At 44.7% G+C, this 26,278-nt stretch overlaps 1 protein-coding gene across 1 annotated transcript in view; it reads right to left on the bottom strand.

The window, feature by feature from the left end:
• The window catches only part of PEPD (peptidase D), a 227,896-nt gene that overhangs the window by 28,296 nt on the left and 173,322 nt on the right, over positions 1-26,278 (bottom strand). The window contains exon 13 of the mRNA XM_009881407.1: positions 9,695-9,843. Coding sequence (XP_009879709.1) covers positions 9,695-9,843 — 149 coding nt within the window. The remainder of the gene's footprint in view (positions 1-9,694; positions 9,844-26,278) is intronic.

The raw sequence follows: 26,278 nt of genomic DNA, 5'->3' as shown, positions 1-26,278 counted from the left end.
CAGCAGGATTTGTGACTATCAAGCACGGGTTACAACATGCCCCGAAAGCATTTGTTCTTCAGAGGAATTGGTATAAAATCTTCAACTTCTGTCATTAATGTTTCATTTCCGAGAATAATTGTTTTGCTTCAGATATTACAGCAGATTAATAACGATCAGCAGCACTTTGCCTAAAATATGACAATCTGAATGAGAATGATTCATATGGGCATTTTGAAATTATACAAACTGTAAAATAGACTGTGCTCCCACACCCTTCCCTGTTGTGCCATTGTCAAAAGGTCTAGTTTACAGTCCAATTTCTTTCTAAAAATTCATCAAAATTAGCTACTGGTTTTATACAGCACAACAGACGAGCGTGCCCACATGGTGTTCTACTAAGTACAACTCTGGACTACATAAAATAAAACTCAAATGACTTGCATACGAAGAACGCCCACTGCGTGTGAATGAGAACCCTGTACTTAACTTGGAAGGAGTAAATATTAGGAACAGTTACAATTATTTTCTTTAGGTCTAATAGATTACAATCCTAGTTGAATACAGTGACAATTGCTCTAAAGCAGTATTCAAAAAAGTAGCAAACAAAAGTAAATCTGAATTCTAAAGAAGTTACAGAACTGTCATGGACAAAAAGAAGTAGCAATCTGTGAAGCTGCAAATTTTGAATTTGCATATGTTCTCAAGCACAACTCGGCTCTACTTAATAACAGAAACAACTGCCAGAAATATGATCTGCTATGTCAAATACCCTAGCTATTAGTTTCCAATTAAACAGTTCTTTAATTATTTGGGTTATTCTAATCCCTGGTCTTATTACTACCCTACTTGAGCTAAATTCTCCACTATTCTTTTTTTGCTAGAGACATGTTATTAGAACATAGAACAGGGAATCACACAGCTACTTTGAGTTCAAATCACGGCATTTTCTGTTGTATAAAACAGGTTATTTATGAAACTGGTACTTGTTCACTATAAACCTACCTCCTCCTGACAGTCTCACCGAAAGAGCCGTGCCTCAATATTTAGATACCACAATGTTTTCAGGAGCACGTACCATCCAAAACCTACACTGTGCTGTACAAATACACACACCACTCAACCTCTGAAGTCCCCGGGCTTACAGCTACCTCCACGAGCTTTACTACTTGAATCCTTCAGGATCACACAAAACTCTGCAAAATAGAGCGGCTGCTTTGGTTTGTCCTTCTAATTGGCAACGTTCCTTGGAAGGATGTACACGGGGACAGTAGCTCAGGCGGGCCCCTCGACTGCAAAGTGGTTAAGAAGCTACACGAGAGAATGAAAATTGAAGAAATCAGGAGAAAGGCACAAAAAGTGGACACAGGATTTCACACAGCAGCTCAACGCCTGCGCAGTTACAGCTGCCCAGAAGACAAAGACCAAGACCAGGTGGAATTAACTTTGTTTAGCATCCTGCACCTACAAATCCATAGGGCTGTCTTTGGTCCTCTGCCACCATGGGGAAACCAGAAAGAGGAGAGGCCGACACTCGAACTCCAGGCACGGCTGCAGCAGCAACCGAAATACTAATGTGCCGAGCCTGGTTGCGAGGTTGTGTACGGCAGGTGGCACACCATGCAGTAGTCATGTTTCACCTAGTGAACTCTCAAGGACATTTTCTCCTGGGCTTTAAAGGCGGCCTCAGAGTTAGACCTACAGAAGGGTCTAATGCCTTTCCCTGAATCGTTCTGCACCTCACAGAGTTTGGCCCTAAATCTACCGAACTTGAGAAAGAAATGATGGAGCAGAAGGGTTACTGCTAACTCGAGAGAAACATCTTCAGACACCTATTCTCAACTGCAAAATGCAAGACTCGACCTGGCGAGGCAGCTGGTGCAGGGACAGCGGAGGGACCGTCAGCTACAGAGAACTTTCTGTGGTCCGAGCCAGACAGCTGCCGGCCTCTGCTCACTGGCTCTTTGCTCCAACCCTCTCCCCTCCGCCTCCCTACCTCAAAAGACCTTAGGCTCTCGGGAACTACTTCTTTGCATTTATTCAGCACCTACAGCAAAAGGGGACTCTTTCCTGGTGGGCTCTAAGGATCAGCTGATTCCGACACGATCAATAAAAGGATGTTTTATTTGCTTGACACGTGGGTTTGCTTCTTTGCCTGCAATGTTTTGGCCTGCACTTGGTTTTGAATGGTTTTGAAGTGTGCTTGACTGTACTTTCTTGCTCAAGGATTATATGGCGATCCTGGCATCAATGAAATCTGCAATGGCTGATCTTTGATCCTGGAAGAAAGGATTTAAGAGCTTAAAGACCCCATGTCCTTACGTGAAACCTGAGTTCTGGGAAAGCTATAAACAGGCAAGGAATCTTCCAGCCCTAATATGGAGGAGCCTCCATCTTCCGCTATCAGAGATGTTCGTCCTGGGACGCAGATTTCTTTTAGACGTTCCTCAACAGCATTTATCAGAAGAGCAAAGCCTGAACGCCAGAGGTAACACGATACTCGCCCTCTTGGATAGTAAAATGCAGACTTGGGGCTATGCACATACCCCTGAGCACGAGCTCCAGCTTGAAATAGTGCAGAGATACAAATCCTACAGGGAGACCCTACAGCAATGTCAGCCTCCCGAGGAGCAAAGGTTTCGCACTGCACATAAACTGACTCGGTGAACAACAACTTCTGTGCATATTTGGAACTATTTTTTATTTTTCATTTTATTGAAACAAACAAACATCAATCAGCAAATATTCCCAGCTGCACAGCTAATGTCTGAATGCAATTTCGGTTCAATGGGGACTTTGGATATACAAGCTTTTTAAATCATATAAATGTAGAGATAGGGAATTGAGTGGCCGCCAACCTGGCCTTACTCAACTGTTCCTTGGGAGCAGTTTGCTAGACAAAGAGATGTTTTTTTTTAAACTGGAATTTAGGACAATAGACCTTACTGATCGAGGTGTTTTAATTCGTTCTCCCTCTCCCCCCAAATACTAATCTGTGTAACTTAGAGATTGAAAAAAGTTTTTTCTGTTCGTTTTTCTTAAACATACACAAGTTTTTCAGTAGTACCAGGAATCTCAGCACAACAGCTCCCTTCCTTCTCCTTCTCCTGTGACTTTCCACTACTCTACTGAGAAGACACGGAGGAATGTTCAGAGGTCCCAGTGTGCAATTACAAAGGGATGAAAATGGAAAGTGATTGCTCCAATATTTAGCTCATTAATCTTAAAGACTCTGTTTATGATCTTGTGCATTAATCCAAAACAGCTTTAATCGCAAAGCTTAAAGATAATCATACTTCCCTTTCACTTCCTCTCAACACAGTAGACTTAACATATTTGAGAAACTTCAATGTTACTGTAAATAGAAAGTGTATACAGAAACTTTCTAGATGTAGAAACCATACTGTCCTCATCAACTAGGAATCAAATTTGTAGTACTCTAATTATTAATATTTCCTAAATGCTCAAGATAATAATCCAAATAACAAATAGCAGAAATCACTCAAGAGGCTGGACATGGTATAAACACACAGTTATTTGCTAAAGAATAAAAATAAAGCTACTCCACAGTAACTTCCCAAACACTATTGGACTCGTATGCGCCACCAACAGTAAAGCATCCACATGAGAACGGAGCGATACTCAAAGCTGGGTGAAGTGTGAGTGCGCTTCATATACAGAAACTGGATCACATCACTACCTGTTGGTTTGCAAAGCGCCACCTCCCCGGTAAGAGCTCAAGTTGAGCCCACAGGCACTGATCCTCATCAACACCTCTTTTCTTACATCCCTGACATTGCCATTTGCACGGTTCAGAACACAGAGTCATGGAGTGATTTAGGTTAGGAGGGATGCCAGGAGGGAAGGTCCAAACCCTGGCTCACAGTAGGGCTAACTTCAAAGCTAGATCACGTTTCTTCAACAAGTTGCTTTCTAGAAGTTTCAGAGAGGGGCTCTGAGCAAAAGCAATGATTTTATGCGTTTCTTCAAACAGATTTGTATTAATGACAAAGAGCAAGCAATACTGGTCTCCCAGGTGCAAATGATGACAAACAATGGTTAATAAAGCTATTACACTGACATTGGCTCTAACTTATGAGACCGGGATAAAGAATGGAGTGAGACAGGATTTGGGAACAACGTGCATGTGCCCTTTCAAGTTCTTCAGATCCTTCCACTATCAACAAACATGTGAAACTTGCTCACAAAACGGTCTTAATCTACTCCTGCAGTTCAGGCTTTCAACTGCCACCACGACAGTTGTCCACTGAAGTACTATAGATGTTAGAGCCGAGACCTCTCACCCCGCCATTAACCATTGCACTATGCAGCCTCACGCCTACTCATGTTGTGCTACACAATACTTTTTTTTCCACCCCAGTTTGCTTTTCTAACCCTGGGCAATTGCAGAGGTAGGGGAGAGCTACACTAAAAGCAGTATTTTTATGGTTACAGCATCAAGGACTCCAGAGTTAGGCAATATCAATTGAAGCTGTCTGTGCGAGCTTTAGCTGGACCCTTCATGCTGACGTGTTATGGTCCAGTCCTTTAGTTACATGGCCATCTCCTTTGGATGGGATTTCAGTAGTAGCAAGCCTTTTTGATGCTGCTGCCTTTTTCAGTCCTACAATAAACTTGTAAAACCTTTTGGAGATTTTCAGTGACACTCACCGGAGGAACAGAGCCGGTGCTGTTCTGTAATGTATGCAGCTGATGCAAGCAAAACTGCAACATCCATTCGTGCGTTACTACAGATGGGAGAATTCACATGTAGGAGAGCCTCAGAAGCATCCCAGTCCAGTGGAAAAGCTTCCATCAGACCAACGAAAGCTTCCTACCGACCACAAGATGCAAATCCACAGGAAGCCCCGAGTCCCTTTAGTCCTAGGGCTACCTTATTCCAGATGACTCTAGTTCCAAGGCAAGCACAGCTCCTGCTAGACCACTGAAGAGACCTGTTCCTCACACAACTCCTCTTCCCCCTGTTGTGAAAGCTGAATGTGTGCAGGAGAAGAAACAAGAGACTTCAAAAAAAGCAAGCATGGCAAATGCACTGGAACGTTGCTACCGGGAACCAGCAACCATTCTTGCCGCAGACTCACATGCCCAGCAGGACGCTAGGCAACTGGCTTCAAACACAATTTTTTGTTTTTATTTATTTATTTTACATTTGCTCTGGAATATTTTTCTTTTATTTTACCAGTGTCTGGTTTGACAATCTGGAGCCTGATGTGCAGGAAAGCTGGGCACTCACAGCTGTAACAGAGGTCAAAACAGCTGGGGTTTGAGCAATGTTCAACTCCCTTAAAAAAAATAATCTCGAGTGTGATGGATTTCAATCTTGGAATCCCAAATGAGTCAACAGCTCTTACACCAGCTTCTCCAGCCTGTCCGCCACTGCCTGCAGAAGGGGAACCGCTGCACACTTCCACATCTCTGAGACAAAGCACAAGCGCACTTACTGCCTGCCAAGCACCTGCGTACTGTTATGATGAGCACTCAGAAAAACTGGTGAGGACGTTAATAATTCCGGATTCAGAGCAGGTTTTGAACAGTAGGCAATAAACAGCTCTGGGCCATGCGTGGAACAAAAGGTTAAAATAAATTACTGAATAGCTGCTCATTAGCTCTGCTCTTTCTGTTATATGCATTGCATTAAGATAGCAGAGGGAAAAACAATGAGTGTATCCACAAGAAGATTTTTCATTCCAATCATCCTTGGAGGTGAAATCTCTTGGTTGTCCCCACTTACTGTGTTTGGGTTTACACGGTGGAGTTTTGAAGTGCATGAACTAAATTCATTCCAGATGGAAGTAAACTGGGAGATGTGCTCCAGGAGTGCACCTAACGTGCCTGAACCAATTTAGTAAATCTAATGAGATTAAAGAACAATGCAGAAGTCAGACAAATTAGGACACTAACTTCTGGAATACTCTAAGTCTGGGACACTTGGCTTTACAATTTCACTCTTTCTTAACAACTCTTTTGATGTAGAATATCTACATAAAGACAAATGGCTTCTCAAATCGCTGTTCTGAGTAAGAAGTACATGATGCCTCAGCCACCAAAGTGAATGGAAGTGTCAATGTTCTGCACATCCGCCCCTGTGTTTTAGCTCTGTGGAAGAGTAAATTTAACCCAGATGGACTCGACGCATTAAGAATATCCCCTAAGTAGAAATGCAACATTCCTCTCTGATGTTTTGGATCACGAGCCTGACTTGTAGGAAAGAGACAATTATCCCACTGCCACACAAGCATGCCTTTTTGACTCTTTCGCTGCAGCGACAAGCATTGCTGTCTTCACACAACATCCACGGTCAGTAGTTTCAAAACTGCTGCTTATGCAAGACTGAGTATGTCTTTCTCCCCTTTTATTTTAAACAGATTTGGTTTGTGGAAGGAGTTGTGACGACTGCACTGAACTTGGGCTATAATCCCACGGAGAGCGTTTCTTAACTTTCAGAACATATTATTTGGCTCGCAGGAGGAATTCTGTTCTTTCAGTTGGAAGGTAGGGAGACCCATATATGTGATTTGAGCTGTTTGCGTGTTTGGACCATGCACAGGATGTAGTCAGATGAGTGCTTTTCTACAATAAAATACGAGGGTTTGGAGCATTTTTAAAATTATGACAACTGTTTGTATATAGAAATATATACAAACTGTATGAGGGGGTCTGTTATCTCTCAGAAAGTAACTTCACTCGAGAGTCAATTAGGTTCACATGAGAGTCAAACTGAAAAAAGAAATGCAGATCTCTGAACTACACACATCGATACCAAATGTTTAAGGTTGACGGCAAATGTGTGTCCTTCCATAAACACGGTTACGTAGCCCGGTGTTTGGTTAGGGACTCTCCCTGAGGTACTCGCTCCCTATCTTGCGCTGAGACAGGCTCCAGGAATCATTAACCTCCTGAAGACAACAACTAGCTGTCCCCTGTGACCCCGCGCCACAAGGCATGGTTACGGCCCCACTCCTGAGCTGAAGAGAAGTACCGCTGTCTCCGGTTGCCGACTCTGCTGCGCGCTCTCTGCCCGCGCAGCCTCTCCCATCAACGCCCGCTGCCATGTCAGCCAAGTCACTTGGCCGTCTTTGATCTTAGGAACCCTGGGAAAGGATGACAAACAAAAATAATAGCAAAATGCACGAGGGCTCCACAATTCGGGAAATCTGACTAGAACGCGATGGGGCTGGGTTTTACATGTAGTGCCTCTAAACACGCAAGCCTTTCTGCCTCCTTTTTCGCATTAGCTTTCCGTCAGACAGCGAGAAGAGCTGAATTCCCCCCATCCCGTCCTGCTCCCCTCTGTGAGAGTACCCGGCTCCCCCGGGAGCGGATCCTGGCGATGAGCGAACAAATTAGGCTTGTTCAACAAGACGAAGGAGGCTGCAGCCTCTCCCACAGAAACGGCTTTCTCTGGGCAGCGGGAACAATGCGTTCAGTTCGCATCCACCCCTTCCAGGGGCTCTGGGGTTTCTCAGCAGCCTGGGAAGTATGTGACACTAACCATGCTATGAAGGTCAGTGCTTCTCTTTCTCCTTTTTCTACAGCGGAATATCAGCCTTCCGGGAGATCTGATGCCACTGTCAACTAGCAGTCCAAGGCCACGTGACAGGGCAGTTTTTCTGCCTGTCTCCGTGTTCAAGTCAAAGAGCTAGCCAAAACATTTTAAAGGAACTTGGTGGAAGGCACAAAGCAGATATATTTCTTCAAAAGGATTTATGAAAGCCTTTTACAGAAATGTCTTATCTCCTATGTCCCCTTCGTAAGAAAAGGGGCGTGATTGGAAACAAACCAACTAAGTAACTATTTGGATAACATCTGATTTTAAAAATTGTTTAAAGTTGTATATAAAAGAGGATCTCTCTCTAATCCGACTCATCATTTCAGTTTGAACTGTCTTTAGAACATTGTAAATTCATTTCAGACATTGAAAATACTTTTTTGCCAACTACCTATTTTAAGTGTTTCATACCAATTTCGGTAGTAAAGAGTCTTTGGCCTTTGCTGTGCTTTTGAGAGCTCATCAGAGGAAAATATAATAATATTGTCAGATTTTTTGCATCAGTGGACAGATGGGTTAAAAGCTGCAAAAGAACTAGGGTACAAACCATACGGGCCTAAAAAGCAGACTCTTCCAGATGGTGAAGATTTTTGCGCATTGCAGGACTCTACCCAGATCTGTAATTCGACAGAGTGCAAAAGCTCCAGGTTGCATTTGAACCGGTCCACAGAACGTGTGTTTAACCTGCTTTCTGTAGCCAGAAGACTCATGATCACTGGTCCCATAAACAGCATAAATGCATTTGCACCATTCTTCTAAACAGGCAAGACAAGGAGAGCACAGCGAGAGCGGAAAGTTCAGTCCCATCTTCTGCCAGACATGAAGAATGGTTTTTCTGTCTGTGGATGTCAAACTCCCAAGAGTAGTAAAGGATCTGGAGTTCTATGATTCTAAGATCCTTGCAGCTAATTTTCAGAAATACCTAACTTAGTATGTCCTTATTTTCTGACACTGTAAATAAAGTGTTAAGTAAAGAGAGGAATTCTCTACACCATCCTGAGTACAGCACCGCATTAGCTCTCAAGTTGTGAAGACAGTCCGCAAATTATTAGCATGAAATACTGCCAAAAATGTTACATAAAATTAAAGGCGGCACTGAAATGCAAAGCAAACTGAAGAGGCACAGGAACAAGACTCTTCAGGGGAGAAACAGCAAGTGATGGAGAATGCATGTTGTTATTAAAACAGCAAAATACCTCGTCTCATATTGCGGATAAGCTTCAAGTGTTATTGCTCCCTTCCAAGCTGCTCAAATGAACAATGCCGCTGCCAGCTCGTATAACAGGAAAATTACGTATGTTCTGACTGGCAATCCAGAAAGCCCATGCACTCAAGGCCCGATGATTGAAAGCTAATATGGTAAATTTAAAGGATAAGTGTGCTTTGTGCATTAAGTACATTTTTCTCAGTGCTGTTCTATTAGTAATAATGAGAAATGCTCAAGTACCTTCACCAGTGAAATACTCAAAATCACAGCAGCGGTTAGCTCTAAAAGCATTTATTTGCTGCCCTGAAAGCAGAACTGGAGAAAAATAAGATTTTCATCAAGCCAGGCAGTTGTTTCAGCTATGAAAATGTATACTTGATGAATTAGCTTGCCTGCAACTTAAAGGCATACAATGAAGTACCCAACGGCCAGTGCTTCCTAAAGCTTTTTAAGGGTAATTGAGTATCCTTCCCAAAGATGCACACTCCATCCTCTTTTTCAACACAAGATTTCTATTGGGCTTACACATAAAATACAGAAAACGCTTGAAACAAACCAAAGCACAACATACATGTTCACTCAAACTCTCCCTTCAGCCTTTGGCATGAGCGTCCCGAGAAGATGGCTGCCAGGGTAAACACACACCAGAGTAACAACTGTCACCACCAGATTAAAGGAATTAAAAGAAAAAAGTGGAAGATTAAAATACCTTTTAAATCTTATTAATAATTGTTTATGTGTTATTTCTTTAAAAGTGTTGTATGGAAAATGTTGCGTGTCCTACCTCTATCCTCCATTAGGAGCTGTTTAAACATGGAAATTGATTTTGTCATCTCGCTCCTTTCCAGGGCTTTCTAAACTCCAAACATAATTGTCTTGACAGCTGGAATGCTGCCATCAAGCTCGTCTGTTCCCGCTGACATGTACCGATCTCTTACCTGGCTTGACTGCTCTCATTACAGCCCGCGATGACTTCAGCACGGCTTCGTAGATGGCCCTCTGATCAGGAGTGAACTTCCCATTGGCAGGGAAGGTGCAGGTGATGTCGGAGCCGTAGCAGTAATACTCTCCTCCCATATCGAACAGGCTAAAAAGGAAACAGAAGGTGAAGAAATGAGAATTTAATGCCAAACAAACAGTAGAACAGAAGACATTTCTCTTGCTCTGCACTTGAAAGTCATCTGCATTTTGGTAGTTGCCCATATCATCACCGCTTGAATGCTGTTGCTAAGTAAGATGAGACAACTGTCCCTTGAAACCTCCTAGCAGAAGGGTATCTGCATTACATAGGGCTCAAATGGACACCCTTACGGGCTGCACTGGTCCTGGATGGAAACACTGAGAGAACGCATGACAGAAGATAAAAAGTGCACGAGGAATCCACTTCAAGCTCTTCCATTCCAGTTTCTAGGACCTCTTCGCAGAAGAAAAGACATGTCCTTTTTTTTTTCCCCGAGAAATGCCAGCACCACATAAAGGGTCTAACCTCAAAACTTAACAGAAAAATGTTAATTATGGACTTTAGTATCTAAGCGTCAAAACACATCTGATGGTTTAAATAAAACATCCCCAATAAAGGCTGACTGCCACTGCTCACAATATCAACTTTCCTTTAAGACAAACTTGTCTAACAGGGATTAAAGAAACAAGGATTAAGGGAAGATCCAACCAGAGAAGAACATTTAGTACAGTTTTCTGCATCAGAGGTAGAAGAAAAAAATATATTGAGAGCTTTCTTTTATGGGGACAAAAAACCTGGTTTACCCCTTGAGAAGCATAGTTATTCTCCACATGATTTAATAAATTCACCACAGATTGCTCAGCTGCCAGAAATTGATCTGTAAGAACAGCAAGTGGGTCTCGTGAGACCCAGGTTAGACATCTGCAATACTTCTTGAGCCTACCTGATAAGGCACGGTACTGGTTTCTGCAGGCTCGAAAATCAGCAAATAACCAAATAACCATTTGGACCAAACAGCACTCGGGCAAATAACCCCTCTAGTTCATCACATATTGATTACAAGAAGGCACATTTTACATACAAGACTTTGGTCTTGACACACAGTATTTGTGTGTGACCTCCTGATTTCTTAAGTAATGAAGCAAGAGTTGAAATCTGCTAATTTAAGCCTTCTTCCAACCGCCTCAAACAACTGTATGAGACTCTTATCATCGTAAGAAGCATAATTTTCTTTCACTGTGTTTGAAAACCTTGGAGCTTTCTTCCTCTTGCTTCTGCGTCACAGCAGGGTCAGGCAGACAACATGAGCAGAAGGAAGGGCACTCCACCGGGGCACCCTCTCTGCCACCGAGTCCTAATTACAGCAGTAATTAGGAACACCACGCCACACAGCTCTTTCCCCAACCAGCATACATGACAAGGGAAAAATAAGTAGAAGCTACCACAAAAAGTGCTGCAGCACTCAGCTGTAAACGTTCTCCATCTCCAACATGACTGCCACTGAAGGCAACGGACAAGATGCCAAGGCAGGCAGCCATGGCAAAGGTAAGCAATACCCCAGTGGGGCCGGGACCCTTCTCGCTGCGTTGCATACACAGACACAGACAGATTTATGCCGAGAAATGTCAAAACACACCCTACAACTTCCTCCATGAACAAAGGTTTGGAGCAAGTGCAAGTGCTGGCCAGGCTCCCCACTCAGGGCGAGGTTCACCTGCAGGGACGCTGGTGGGACTGGCACTTCAGGAACAAACCCCGGGGGTCACGGGCGCCCAACGGCCCCGGGCGGAAAGCTACAGGAGCAAACGGCTCAGGAGAATGCTACGGAGAGGGCTGCGAAGTTACGTGTGTTTGTGCAGAGCTAATACAAACAGTATATACATTCACTTAAATATGAAATACAGTAGGTTAAAACAGAAAGTTGCTAATTGAAAAAAGATACACAATAGACTGTAAATGTCGGACCCACAGGGCAAAAAAACCACGATCTGACACCAGCGTAGCAACTGTAAACCAGCCTAGCCAAACCTCAACATCAGAAACCCCATCAACACTGCCTAAGTTTTGATTTCATGGTTAGACTCGCTTCTAAAAATAACTAATGACACACAGAGAAAATCTAAGGATAGGGAAAACCAGTTGCAGCAACTAAGAATCCTGCAAGAAGCTGCTACGTTCTCTAACATGCCAACAAGATACAGATTTCAGCTTAGTTACAAATCTTTCAACCTATCCCAGCCCGAACCCTTTCAAAATCACCAAGCAAGGTTCACGGGGCTTTGCGGGATTTGCAGCAGCTTTGTGGCCTCACTCTGTTGCATTGACAAGGGTAGGGGTCCGTTCCACATGGCCACAACTTCCAAACTCCCTGTCCATGTCTCCTGGAAGCTGCTACGCTGTCTATATTTCACCTGGAGAACAGTTATTCTGAGCTTACCACTGGCAAAATTTTAGCTGTGTCTTTAACCTCACAATTACCAGCATTTTCTCAAACCCATTCCTCACTTGGTGGCTGTTAAGCAGTTTTTTGAGTTACTGGAGCACTGAGTAATGGAAAAAAAATATCACAAAGCTGCTGGTACACCAAAACAAGGCTCTCAAGCTAGGAAGCACCGTTTGTTCAGGTTTCTTGGCTTCCAGACAAGAGGAGACATGAGGGAAGATGATCTTTCAAATTCCACCTCAGAGCACAACACGCCATCCAGCCTGTACGCTCCAGTGAAAAAGCATCCAAACCAAACTGTACGTTTGGGAGATAGTTTGGCTCTTACTGGGAATTCTCGTCCATTTAACTTCAGTTGGGAACACATCCATTAGTTAAAATGTTGCCCAAGACATGGAAATAGCCCAAATATTGTAGTTATCCTGAGGAAATAATGGGAGACTGAGAAGATCCCAGTTTCATATCTTCTCTTGCCAGACAAAATAAGTGGTGAAGCACATTTAAGTCAAATAAAATGCATGTGAGCTACTATCTTCTATTCACTAACTATCTTCAGTTCACTAACTGGGAAAGTTTCTAAAAGCAGGTTCCTTAAATCCTGATTCCTTAGAAAAAATTCATTTGTTTTACCCTGAAATTAGATGGTAACTGCTAGTAAAAGATATGTATTTTAGTATGTTCTCAATTGCATGTAGAACATTACTTGCCTGATAACACAGCCTTACAAGGGTCACGTACAGAAACAACTACTCCATGTTAATTGGGCTGTATCCAATGTAGCAGCAATCTAAACAAATTAAACACACAAATGCAAAAAGGCCTTATAGGCATCTTGGGTGCCCCAGGGGCTCACCGCCCTCACAGCCAAGAATTTCTTCCTGATATCTAATCCAAATCTCCCCTCTTCCAGTTTGAAGCCATTCCCCCTCATCCCATCACTCCATGCCCTTGTCAAGAGTCCCCCCCCAGCTCTCCTGGAGCCCCTTTAGGCACTGGAAGGGGCTCTGAGCTCTCCCCTTTTTGGCCTTCTCTTCTCCAGGCTGACCCCCCCCACCTCTCCCAGCCTGTCCTCCCAGCAGAGGGGCTCCAGCCCTCCCAGCATCTCCGGGGCCTCCTCTGGCCCCGCTCCAACAGCTCCGTCTCCTTCTGCTGGTGGGACCCCCCGAGCTGGAGGCAGCACTGCAGGGGGGTCTCCCCAGAGCAGAGCGCAGCAGAGGGGCACAGTCCCCCCTCGCCCTGCTGGCCACGCTGCTGGGGATGCAGCCCGGGGTGCCGGGGGCTTTCTGGGCTGCCAGCGCACATTGCTGGCTCATGTTAAGTTTCTCATCAACCAACGCCCCCAAGTTTTTCTCCTCAGGGCTGCTCTCCAGCCATTCTCTGCCCAGCCTGGATTTGTGCTTGGGATTGTCCTGGCCCTCATGCAGGGCCTTGCACTTGGCCTTGTGGAACCCCATGAGGTTGGCACAGGCGCACCTCTCCAGCCTGTCCAGGTCCCTCTGGATGGCATCCCTCCCCTCCAGCATGTCGACCACTCGTTTTCTGATGAAGGAAGAAAAATTTCATTTCAGAATGACCCATTCCCCACTCCTTTTTCATCAAGGATGCAATTGCTAATTGCTGATTCCAAGGAGCGCGGAGATGCCGTGTCTGAGGCCGTCAGGCTTCCGAGGCGCCCTGAGTGGAAAGGCGGCCAGAGGAGGAGTGTCGCTGATCAGAGAGAGACGCGTGGTTGCATGTCGAAGTTCTCACTGATTTAGCTTGAAGCTGATGAAGTCTTTTACTGCACAGCTCAATCTCTTTCAAAACCTTCCGAAAGAGAAGCTAATCACACTTTGCATCACTTTGGTGGGAGCCAAAGCAACGAAAACTTACCTGGCTTCATTTCAGGGTGAGAAGTGCATGGTGTATAAAGCTGGTCTCACTGCCAGAAGACCTGAGTACTCTCTAAAACTTCCATGTTACTGTTTCAATTTGTTTTCTAGAGTTAATAAGCAGCTACACCACAAGTACAAGACGCATAGCAAAAATAGCCCAAACTCCTTCTTGGAAGCACGGGCATAGCTCTCCTGAGGGAGGCTTCAGTTCTGGGTATGTATATACTCTTTCCTCCCAAACGTATTGCAAAATACTGCAAATATTATTAACAAAAGCTGAACAATGTAAAGTATGAGAAAAATCAGATAACCTGTCAGTTGCTGTGCTGACAGAATGACTCACATATCTGGAACACAACGTTAGCCGCAGTGTCACAAAAACGCTGCCTTCTGCATCTGTTTTAGAAGTCACCTTCAAAGACGACTAAGAGCATTTCATTCCTTGCACGGGCCGGGAAAGGGTCTGACACCACAATTTGAAATCATTTTGTACATAAACCAGTAGCAAGTTGCAAAGCAGCAGAAAGGCGTGTGCCATGCCACGGCCCCGCGGGAAGGCTGGGCTGGACGTGACCCTCCTTCCAGGAGCTGCCCAGACCTCCCGCTCCCCCCAAACTGGGGTTCCGCTCCCTGTGCAGCAACCCAGGACGGCCGTTTGGAGAAAGTATGTCAAGTCCTGTTGATTTTGAAGTGAACACAGGCTTGTAAGTCAGTCCTGTAACTGAAACGCTGCACAGCACTGCTCCCGTCCCCTCCCGTCCCTCGGAAACAATACGCATGAGTAAGACGTGGCCGTATTCCTTTCACACAATATTGGCACCACAACATGCAAACTTATAGTTACATTTTTAGCTTTTAAGCCCAGAAAATAATACGCATTTTGATATGGATTTTAGCTTTCTTAACCTCTGACTGTGAAGCATCACAAAACACTTTGCGTAACATTTTATGTTTGAGAACTGTGGACTATAAACAGCCACGGTTCTTTTCTTCATAAAGTCACTGTATACTGTTTTTTTTAAAAATGAAACATCATCTTCCTCTAAGCATGTGTTTTACTTTTATAGGCTTGCTGACACTTTTATTGTCAAATAATTTGAAACTGCCAGGCAATGAAGCAAATTATGGCCAATATCACAATGGGAAGCAATACTTTATTCGGGATATCTGAGCCATGTGTACGAATCGTTATGACCCAACCACCAACCCAACCCAAAGACAAGCTCTCGCAGGCATTTTTCGGGAAGCCTACAGCTACTCCCACGAGCTAACACGTAAAGCCGCCAGCTTCCTTCTCTGCAGATCTGCTTGGCCTGTGCGCTCAGAACTGGATCTCTTCACCATTGTTATAAAACCAAATTATTCTTCTGCAGTTGTTAACCCCACAGAGTGAAGTGACGACCACGGTGAAACCCAGGTGGGTTTCCTCCTGGTGCCACTCCGGCATGGGGCTGTACCGAGTCACCCGCCTGCAACCCACGTCCTCCCCAGCTTCTGTTTTCCGGACAAAACCTCCCCTTCCCCGAGCGGGTTTGCAAGACTAGGAATTAGAAAACTGGTATCGCCGTATCTTATGGTGCCCTCCTCGTCCCTTGGGTTAAAGGCAAACAGGTATGAGTACTGATGCACTCTACTCAGTGACGCTGACGGAGGTTTTAGGGTTTTGAGCCATTATTAACCAACATACCGATGAGCAGCCACACAGATGAACTGGTGCCAGCCCGGCCCCAGGATTCAGCCCAGGAACAGAGGCACACACAACCTTTTCCTCCTCTTCTTGCAATAAGAGCAAGTCATGCCCAGCTGGAGATTCTATTCTGTGGGACCTCGCTGTACTCTGCCCCGAGTTCACAGACAGTGCTCTGTGCTTTACACTTCGAGCAGCAATTCAATCTTTAAGTATTCACTCAGTAACAAAATCCAACCATTTGTTTGGTTAAACACTTTTAAGGCAATTTCAAGCTTAAGGGAAGTAGGTATCAGCATTTCTGAGATACATCTTTGGAAACATGCCAAGTGATTTGGAAATAGGGTGGTTTAATAGCAGACCACGAGAATGAATTATAGCAAATGATATAACAAGTAAGAAAATGGAGAGTGAAGTGACACACGCCTTTTTATCCACTTGCATCCTGACTAGCCAAGAGTTATCAACTAAAAAAGCAGCACCGAGTAAGATAACGTCGCAAACCCCAAAGAGAACTGGAGCAGTATAGTGTAAAGTCCTGCCATGCTCAGGAAAAGGTTTTTTAAGAACTGCCCTGCTGTGACCAGCTTCCATCTGACACGGTACAGAGAGAGCTTGTACTGGCTCTGTCTTGAAGCCAGGCTTGGCTTGCTGATTTAAGGCCAGCTTTTTGTTGTGAGCACCCCTGGAGTCAAGAGTAACCTTAGAAAAATGCTAGAGAATATTTTTTTGTGTAGGAAACGGGGTTCTGGGTATTCACAAGAAAACATCACATTTTTTTAAGCCTCCTGTTCAAAGGAAGATCCTGTAGCCCACACAGGTACCGCGATGATAGAGACACGAAAGGGCTATGTGACTATTCCTCATCTAGCTGCCATTTACATAACCACGTGGCCCCATAGTTTCTGTGTTTGTCCTCCACCATGTCTTTTGTGTAGTCTGCCTTCTCCCTGACTTTCCCACCTTTGCTCCTCTTGCAGCACTGTCTCACTTAAGGCTCTCCCAGACCATTATAGATAATGGGAGGCTTATCTCAACCTTCTCTTGCAGAAGGTGACAAGATATGCCACTAAGCTTTGCTCAGATAGGAAGAGGGTGAAAAAAAAAATTAAATCTGTCTACACTGAATTTTGAGGGAGAAAAGATCGCATGCCTCTACCTCTACAATGCCAACGACAGAGACTTCAGTGACTGTAGCACGAATATACAAAAGTTTAAGCTGGCTGGATTAAAAAAAAAATCAAAACGAAAATGGAGCAAACGAACAAGGAGCCCTTCTCCAAAATAGCAGCTAGTTCCACAGCACTGAAATGAGACTGTGCCAACGACAGAGACTTCAGTGACTGTAGCACGAATATACAAAAGTTTAAGCTGGCTGGATTAAAAAAAAAAGAAAAAGGAAAAGGGAGCAACCAAACAAGAAGCCCTTCTCCAGGTGTTCGTGCCCTGCGCTGCCCGGGGTCTCCTCTCACTGCAGCGGCTCCCAGCAGCGGGGGGCAGCAGTAGGTGGTGTGCTGCTCTGCCCCCTCGCCCCGGGGTCGCGTGCCTCAGCTCTGCGGCTCCGCGGCTCCGTCCCCACCACCCAGAAAACATGGCTTCCTCAGCCTACAGCCCTGCGTGGGAGAAGAAGAACTTCAGATCCGTTTATCTCGCAGGATATGGAATCTCAGTCTCACTGAATTCACCAAATGAGCTGCACGTAAGGGCTGGTTCAGTAAACACCCACTTATTCTAGTAAGATTTGCTGAGCTATTTTCACACACAGGTTAAGGAGGAGTCCCTTGCTTACAGTGTTTATCTCTTGACGAAATCTAAGACAGCTGCCTTAAGCTTCTGCACTAAACAAAACAATTTCCATGATCTTCCACTCCCATGCAGGTTGCGTTAATGCCTTACTAAAAATGTGAGGTTTGCCAGAGCAGAGCCAAAACGCTTTTGACTGGCTCATTCACAGCTAAATTTGCCCGAGTGCCATCTCCCAGTGTCTCTGCCAAGCGGAGGGATGTCTCTAGTACAGAAGTGCCGCACGCAAATAAAGAATTGGGAAGACGGAGGTGGTGTTGCCGGGTCAGGAGGAGGAGGCGGCAGGAACGGAGGCTGCCCAAGAGGCAGAAGGCCAAGCGCCCGCGCTGCCCACCACCCCCCGCCAGACCCCCCGCACTGCGCCAGAGACCCGCGAGAGGCTTGGGTGAGGTTCTGACAAAAGGGTTACCTGCTTGGCTTGTCTTTTTGCTGAACGGGTGATTTTTTCCCTGGCTTTATTATCCTAATTATTATCCATTTTTAATTGGCATATTTAATAAGCAACAGTACTCTCTTTAGCAGAGACAACTCTTTGTTGAGAAGTCAACCTACCAGAGATGGTGGCAAAGCCAAAGTCTTGGCCAGTTTCCACCCGTTAGGAGCCTCCCCACGGGAAAGGCAGCAGCATCTGCGGCACCCACGGCTCCGGCTGCCTTGCTCGGACAGGGAGTAAGGGTGTCTGAGCTGCCGGGGAGACAGGGGAGCGCCCGAGGAGAAACCTGTACTTCCCAACCAAACCTCATCAGCTTCTCACCAGAATGAGAGGTACCAGCAGGGGTAACACCACCACAGCTACGTTTGCAAGTTACTAAATTTCTACAGTTATCTAACACAGTCCGTTTCTAGATGTCTACTGAGAAGTGGACCTACTAAAGGTGAATTGTAGAAGTCTGGCACTTCTAATGGGGGCCACCATTCCTAGGTGCTAACGTTTGGACTTAAGAACCTTAGCTTTCAGCAGCTGGTCTTGCGCACTCTGACCTGCGTTCCCCAGCCCAGGCAAACAACCACCAGAGATCACAGGAGTAGGTGAAGCGTGAGACCTTTACTTATTGATTTCTACTGTAAATACTGTCAAGTTTTCTGATGTGTGTATATGCGCACTCCCACACACATCTGTCTGTGTGAGTAGAAGGCTAACGCTTCCAGTTCTTTTCCACGGTGAAAACTGGGCCAGTGTCCAATGGTACAGGTTCATTCAGTTTTTCAGACATTCTGTAGTTGTTCTTGGGGTTGTTCAACCTACCTCCAAATTATCAGTTCTCAAACGGAACCCACCAGCCAGGGGTTTCAGACTACTCTGCAGAAGATGACAACTGAATGCAAAAAAATAAGCAGACAAGACAGTTGCTAGCCCTTCCATGGACAGGTCCAAATGTTCAAGCCAAGTGCATGGCAATGAAGGCAGCAACTAGTGTTTCGGGGAAGGAGGCTGCCCGTGCCCTCGCCAGGCACTGTTTTGCCAGTAAGAACATTTTCTTCCTATTTGGAAGAAATACCTACTCTTCACGGCAGCACCTCAGGTCGAAAGCATAGAACTTGTACAACACTCTACAGCTGAAATCAGAAATATTCTTGCCTTAAAGACCCAAATCACCTCAGCACAGATGTGGAGCAGTATCACACTGGCACGACTCCCCTGGAGGCCCCAGCTCTGCAAGGCTCTGCCTCCACCGTGGGGTAACAAGTGGTTCCCTGAACAGAGTCAAGAGAAGACCCAACGCTGCCCAGAACACAGGGACCGGGAATTCCATCTAGCTCAGGGGGGATACACAAAGGGTGTGTTGGAGACTGAGCCATACAGTGGTTTAAAAGGCAGGCAGACTCCCCCTAAAATTGTATTTTGACCTATACAATTGAGTTCCCCACACCAAGAGCAAGGAGAAAGATTTTGCTCCTGAAATCCATCCAAGATAAGCAACATCCATCAACAGTACTTCTATCGTTCTTTATGTGCATCTGTATTAACAACGACCACCATAAAAAGTGGATTACACTAAAAAGCATTCATAAATGATCAATATTAAATCAACAGCTATTAAAAAATACTAGGTTTTACCCTGCTTGTTTTCTTTAAAGAGCTGAACACTACAGTCAAATCAGTCCAACAGCAGCCACAGCAACTTCGCGTGCTCAGGTTTTTTCAGACTACGCTGGGGATGTTAAACTACAACTGTGACAGATAAAACTCATTTGCAGGTGACAGTTAAAAAGACATTTGACATACACAGTAGAGAGCATAAAATTAGGAGATCATAACATGGCACTTAAATGAAAGCTAAAATTTGTTCCAGCCACCACGCTATTAATACAGTGACCTCTGCTTTGGTTGAAAGGCTTACACACTTCTGACAGCGGACAACCTCATAGCCTGAATTAACCAGTACTAACAGAACACATATTCAATTAGAGCAAAATTATTGTTAATTCTAGCAAATATATTTGTCTATTTTTAATCAAATTCAATTTTTCTAGATTAGCATAAAATTAATATAGTCTATAGGTACAACAAAAGGAAAAATACCATACTTGATGAAAATAGTAAATATTAATCAAACCCGAGGAATCAAGCCAAAGGAGTTATTTCAGAAATGGATAGCCAGTTGATTTTGCAATTAACCAGTAAGTACTAGCAATGTACTTCGTGTTATTATTAGAAACAAAACCATAACTAACAACAAGTTGTTTCAAAACTGCAGACTGAAAGGTTAAAGCTAACCATAATTTTTGCATATTATTACAGCACCAAACTTCAAAATGCATAAAAATGCACGAAGCCAAATGAAAATAGTAGTCTCGCCCACATAAAATAGTTGAGCATTTACATCTGACACATTAATATCCTGGGATCTTAAAAGCAGTGCTTTCAAGAAGTAATAAATACAATATTTTGTTCCGTAGGATAAATTGTTTTAATAGCAGACAATGAAGTACTTGGAAGACTTCTATTATCTGATGCAAAAAGATTGGTCAGTTCCTGCTTTTTAATGCAACATTGCCCCCACCTGGACAAATGAATTTTGCTTTATAGGTTGGCATTGGGATCGTAAAACTTGATAAAACACAGTGTAAATTCCCCAAAAGAGTTTGGAAAAGACTCACAGCGAACTCCTATCCCCTTTGTAGTATACTTTTTTCAAGCTCACCTAAGTCTTTCAGTTGACTTACTGAAAGTCTTCTCAATATTTTACTGGAATAAATGACAGCTACTCAGCACCCATAAAAAGTCCTTTTATATTATACACATACTCATTCCTGTAAAAAAGAGAATAGTGCGTTTTCTGCAGATAATACCGTAGATAAATACATAAATATGCTCATAGTTTCAGTGCAATATGTATACTGCATATGCATATTGTATGTATACATAAAAGACAAATGCACATAGCTTATACAGAAAATGACAAATCTTTTGATTGTAGAAAACCATATATTATGCTTTTAGATCAAAGAGGTAAAATTAGCAAAGTAACTTCTATTTTACCTAACAGAAGGCTTAGCCTTCATGAATAACCGTGACCAGTTCTCGCAACGAGCAACTTTCTTTTGCCATATTCTTCACACACTGCGGAGTGACCAACAACTCCAGGAAGCCTGAAGCTGTCCTTTGTCTCCTTTGAGTAACTGAAAAATAAAAACCCCCAAACACTTCGCATCTTCCCTCTCTGTTTCATCCAGAACAACCTTTTGCAACTGCCTATACTTGTGGTCAAGAAAAACTCCCTGTGATGAACGAACTTCTGAAATGACGAGAGGAGGAGCGCTAGGAGTTAAATAGGATCTTTTTGCAGCACCAGAAGTTATAATAATAAAAAAATTATTAAAAGGTACATACAAGTGCCAAACGGAAGGAAACAAACCCAAGTTTAACACAAAGTGGAATGCACATTATACACATAAAGGCAGCGCTCCTGGACGGCTGCTGTGCCTTTGCTGGGGCACGTACCACACCTTACCGGTATCAAAACACGGGAGAACCGCCACCTCATTCCAGACAGCACTTAATTTAGTGCCCCCTGGTGTCAGTATTATTCTGACTTCTTACATTTGCATTGGGATATTAAGGAGAGAAATAAAAATATTCCTCAGAGTCAAATTACTCTGACAAAGTCTTTCTGCAGTGCTAGACTGCTTTCCACGTGCCCAGCTCGCTCACTTGCCTAAGCACATACCAACCCCTGCTCGCACAGCCAAGCCACGGTTAAGACATCGAACTCAGACGCGTTATGCTAAAATTGTACTTTTACAATCACAGGAAACGAACACAGGATGCGTTCGATTTTGTGACACTAACAGAACTTCCCCAGTGCTTCAATTCTGGTACCTGAACGCAATGAGCCCATTTGCAGGTACAGCGTGTTTCCCTGCCGTCCCCGGCAGGTCGCGGGAAGAGCAGGAGCGCTCGCAGCGGGAACCGTCCTGCTCCCCAGGGACACGGTGCTCTCCCCTGTGCTCTCGCTGCCATCACCGCGCTTACATCGGAGAGTCGAACCAAACGAAAGACATCATCTGATGATCCAACCTGCTCCCGCTTGAACTTCTAAAGTTAGTTTTCTATTATAAATAATAGATAGGCCCACTGTGAATGCAAGGTGAACGGTCTCTCTCTCTGAGGTCCGCTGCACTTCACAAGCAGTTGATGCTGTACTCCCCTTACTCATGCTTCCACCCAAGCCCAGGTAATAAATTACACTCCGGCCCTCACTCCAGGAGGACCAGTACCCCGAGAATTGCCATTGCGAATTGCCCCTGGCCCCGCCGGCGGAAGCACAAGGCGCCCGTGGTCCTCGGGGTGTGCGGAGCAGACGCAGCCATCCTCGGGGCTGCGCTGGCCAGGACGTCCCGTGCGCTGCGGGAAAGGAGACCGCGTGCCCGGCAGACCTTCGTTAGCATTGTGACTAGGAGGGTATTTCAAAATGTCACAAATGCTGAGTGCTTCAGCAGAAGAGGCAATTATTTTCCCTCTTTTGCCACGCCAGAATGGACCAACTAATGCCTAAAAATGTCATCAAGTGCTTCAAGGGCAGTGAACCTGCCAATAAAAGTTGCTCACTTAGTGCTGAATTTTCCCTGAGACACATTTGTCAGATGTCATGGGAAGACCGAGCCCTGCAACTTGTGACACCTGCAGAAAACTACCGCAGGTAATTGCCGCATCTATTTCAGTGACATCTGGGGTCAGGCTTATTTTCTCACATTTCTATTATTTAAGCATGAGACTCATCATGAAGAATCAATCTTTATTTTAAGATCACAGAAGCATTTTCTCTTTGTCAAACATTGCAGCAGCCCTGCTGATCAACTGCAATAAGACAATGGACTGCCAACGTGCCTTCGGCGCACGGCAATGCCACGAATCCCCCAGGCAGGCTGCGCAAACCACCAGGCAGCAAATTGAATGCAATAAACTATCATTTTCCTGAAAACCTTCTCAAAATCAAAATGTAAAGTACACACTTCAGGTCAGCACCTCCGATGGTTCCTACAACAAACCACTGAACCACAAAGGTGAGCGGAGACGTCTGCCTTGCCCCAGGCTCCCTCCGCTCCACCCTATCTCCACGGCCAGTCTTCTCCTTCCCTGGCAGCCATGGGGTGGCCCCGCACTGTGGCACCAGTAGGGCAGGGCAGAAGACCGAAGGTAGGACCCAAGACTGTTTTGCTTCCTTCATTTTTAAGAAAGCAGACGCTTTTATTCTTCAGGCGGCAGATGCTGATTTGCTGAGACCAACGCCTTTTGCAGAGACAGACTGGCTTTGAGTGAACTTTTCAGGGATGCTGCGTCCCAGGGTACAGTCGTAACTTCCCGCCAAAGCCAGAGATCAATTTGAGGAGAGCTGAAACCAGAGGTTTCCGTCTGCCACAAGGGCTCTCTAACCACTGAGCTGACCTCTTTCTCCAGTGTGAACAAAAGCAGAACAGCCGCAAAAGGAGAGAGCATCAGCCCCTCGCCCAGAAGAACGAGTAACATGGGGGATGCCGTGCGATGGACGGGAGCTCCAGGTGCTCAACTGCTCCTGATTTTTGCACAGCAGGGAGTTGGATCTCTGCTCCTAGAATTTATTTGGTTTGTTTTTCTTCTTGAGTAGCAACTTTTAATTTGATTCTACTCCCTACTGAACTTTGCAACACCTTTGGTTATCCAAACTGGAGCGGGAGGGCGGCTCAAAGACCCCCGGCAGATTTGCCTTGGTTACCTTCTGGCTCTGGCCTTGGTGGAGGCCTCTCGTGTACAGGGCAGGAGACTGCAAACTACAACAAGCGCTTTTGCTTATGATTCCACTTTCCATAGGACCAAACGCAGTGACAGAGCCAGCCGGCGTGGGGGCACGCAGGGGGTGACAGGGCTGGAGACAGCGAGTGCACCGCAGCCGAGGGCTCGTGCCAAGCCCAGCCCTCACAGCGTTCAGGGGACGGAAAAAAATCAGTATTCGTACGTTAGCCTGGCCGTACGTCGTCCCTGCAGGCTGGGAATTGCCACATTCTGAGTATAAGACTTTATTTAACAGTAGTACCAAGTGAAAGGGTGGAGTGCCTGGAACGGCGATGCACGAGGGGGGTCGGCCCACCCATCCCATCCATCCGCATGGGCCTCCGGAGCAGGAGACAACCCACACCTCCTCAGGGAAGAGTTTGCGTCAGACCGCACTGACCGTACCATTTAAATGTTCCCCACAGAGATGGTATAGTACATTAAGCATTTATATACAACACTGACTTGCTGTTACTGCAACATTTACTCTTAATATCAATATCAGTTAAGTGCATGTATCTATCGAGTACCTAAACTTCCCTAAAAATATTGATTTCTTTCTATGTCAATCATAACGCTTTGTGTTAGTTAGCTATTTTATTTTAGTTAGGTTTTAATATTTCATAGACAGAAAATGACAGCCCTGCTTAGCAAGACAGTCCATATTAACAAGAAGTGTCAGAAATTCTCTTCACAGTCCTTGCTTTGCACTGAGCTCTTTTAGTGCAGAAGCTGCACCTGTAAAAATGTGGATTTTGATGCAGTATCAGAGATGTAATTCCACACCAGTTTCTTACAGAAGCAATAAACACATTTGACGTAGACTAATTTTCAGAAATGAGCATCATAAAACCAGGCTGTTCTAAACCTGCCGCAGTTTTTGAAGGAGAAGTCAGAATAACAATATTAAAAAATAGAAATTAAAAACGCAACAGCACAAGTCTTTCTGCCTATGATCTCCTGCTGATACACCAAATCCTTGTAACTTAGCTTTTTAAGAGTAAACGATGCATGCACCTGAGTGTTTCAAAGAAGCAAAGCATTCGTCTTCCAAATTTTTTCTAATATTTAGGTGCTTTGTTGACTTATTTACTGACACTTATTGCACTGCACAGCTGTATACATAAAAAACCTCAGCAGTACATTTCTGCAAAGCTCGTGAATGTTATTCATATCCACTAAATAACGTTAAGAAAAAGACACGAAATTCTATGGAATAATTTAATAAAAATCATACCCAATCCCCGATTCCATTACACACAAGTATAGGAATCGCTAAATTGGATTTATACCAAAAACACTGGCAGAAGCAGAAATAACCCTTAAAACATTTCTACTTCTTTTTCGCCGAAAGTTAAGCCATTTTTTCCCTATGTTCAGGGCTTCCTAAGATGATCCAACAGAGGGCTCCCAGCAGCTATTAAAAAGCTTAATTGAGAGCAGCGTATAAGAACTCTAACATATACATACAAGTCAGCACACTGTCATCTTAATAACCTGCTCCGTATGCGCACACACGCGCGCCCACACCCACCGCAGGGATCTGTGCCACCACCCAGGCAGCGCCTTCCCCTAATCCCTGTGCTGCTAAAGTACCAAAGCTCAACGTTTTTCCAAAACACTATGTTTAACTGTGGAAAACGAGTCTATTTTAAAATCATCTTTACACAAACAAAATTACATTTTCTTATAATTTCTCTACCCTGACCTGAGAAAAAAAAAGCGAAGAAAATCGTGTGGCGCAAAGTTTGAGAGTGCCATGTGCGTGCCAGGCAGTGGAGAGGCAAGGGCAGAGAGCGAAGCCCGTGCAGGTGCTCCTGCACGCACTGCGTTTCTTTGCTAAAGCCAATCTGCACCTGACAAACTTCATCTCATCAAGACAAAGCGGCAACCGGACCGTTTCAGCAAGAGGATATTTCAAACCAGGTTAAACCTTGCTCTCTTTGTCGAGACAGCTACAACGTGGGATTGCAGAGCAGGAGCTCTGAAATGCTTAAGTGATGGATGTGCTGGGTAGATTATGCTTTTCTGACATTCAGATTTCCGAGGCTAACAAAGCCCAAACATTTTTTTAAGATTTTTGCCAACACAGCAGGAAATCTGAGCTTGCGAAGGCTCTTGGAATGTGCTCTCAGGTGTGGGCAGGACTTCAGCCATCCACTAAACTGTCCCGAGAGACTGTAAGTGAGAGAGTCCTGTAGACACCCTTCACCCGGAGGTCTCCCAGTAATACTATTCCCCTCCCCAGTTAAAGGCCTAACTGTAAATACAGGAGACCATAACACATCGTGGCATGTCTTCTCTCAGTAACATACGCTGAGATTTCCACACTTTTTTTGAAAATTCAAGGGAATGCCACAGCCAAGGCAGCATCACGGGGTGTGTCCTGCCCGATCAAAAAACCCTCACAGCACACGATCTACCCAAACACACCGCGATCACGTCAAAGCGATCGCCCCGCGGCAAACCAACGTTGGCATTTGATGGGTTCAGTGAGCCAT

The sequence above is a fragment of the Charadrius vociferus genome, unplaced genomic scaffold (assembly GCF_000708025.1).
Source record: "Charadrius vociferus isolate BGI_N301 unplaced genomic scaffold, ASM70802v2 scaffold553, whole genome shotgun sequence".
Lineage (NCBI taxonomy): Eukaryota > Metazoa > Chordata > Aves > Charadriiformes > Charadriidae > Charadrius > Charadrius vociferus.
The sequence above is the reverse complement of the archived record's forward strand: the minus strand, read 5'-3'. Positions and strand labels throughout refer to the sequence as shown.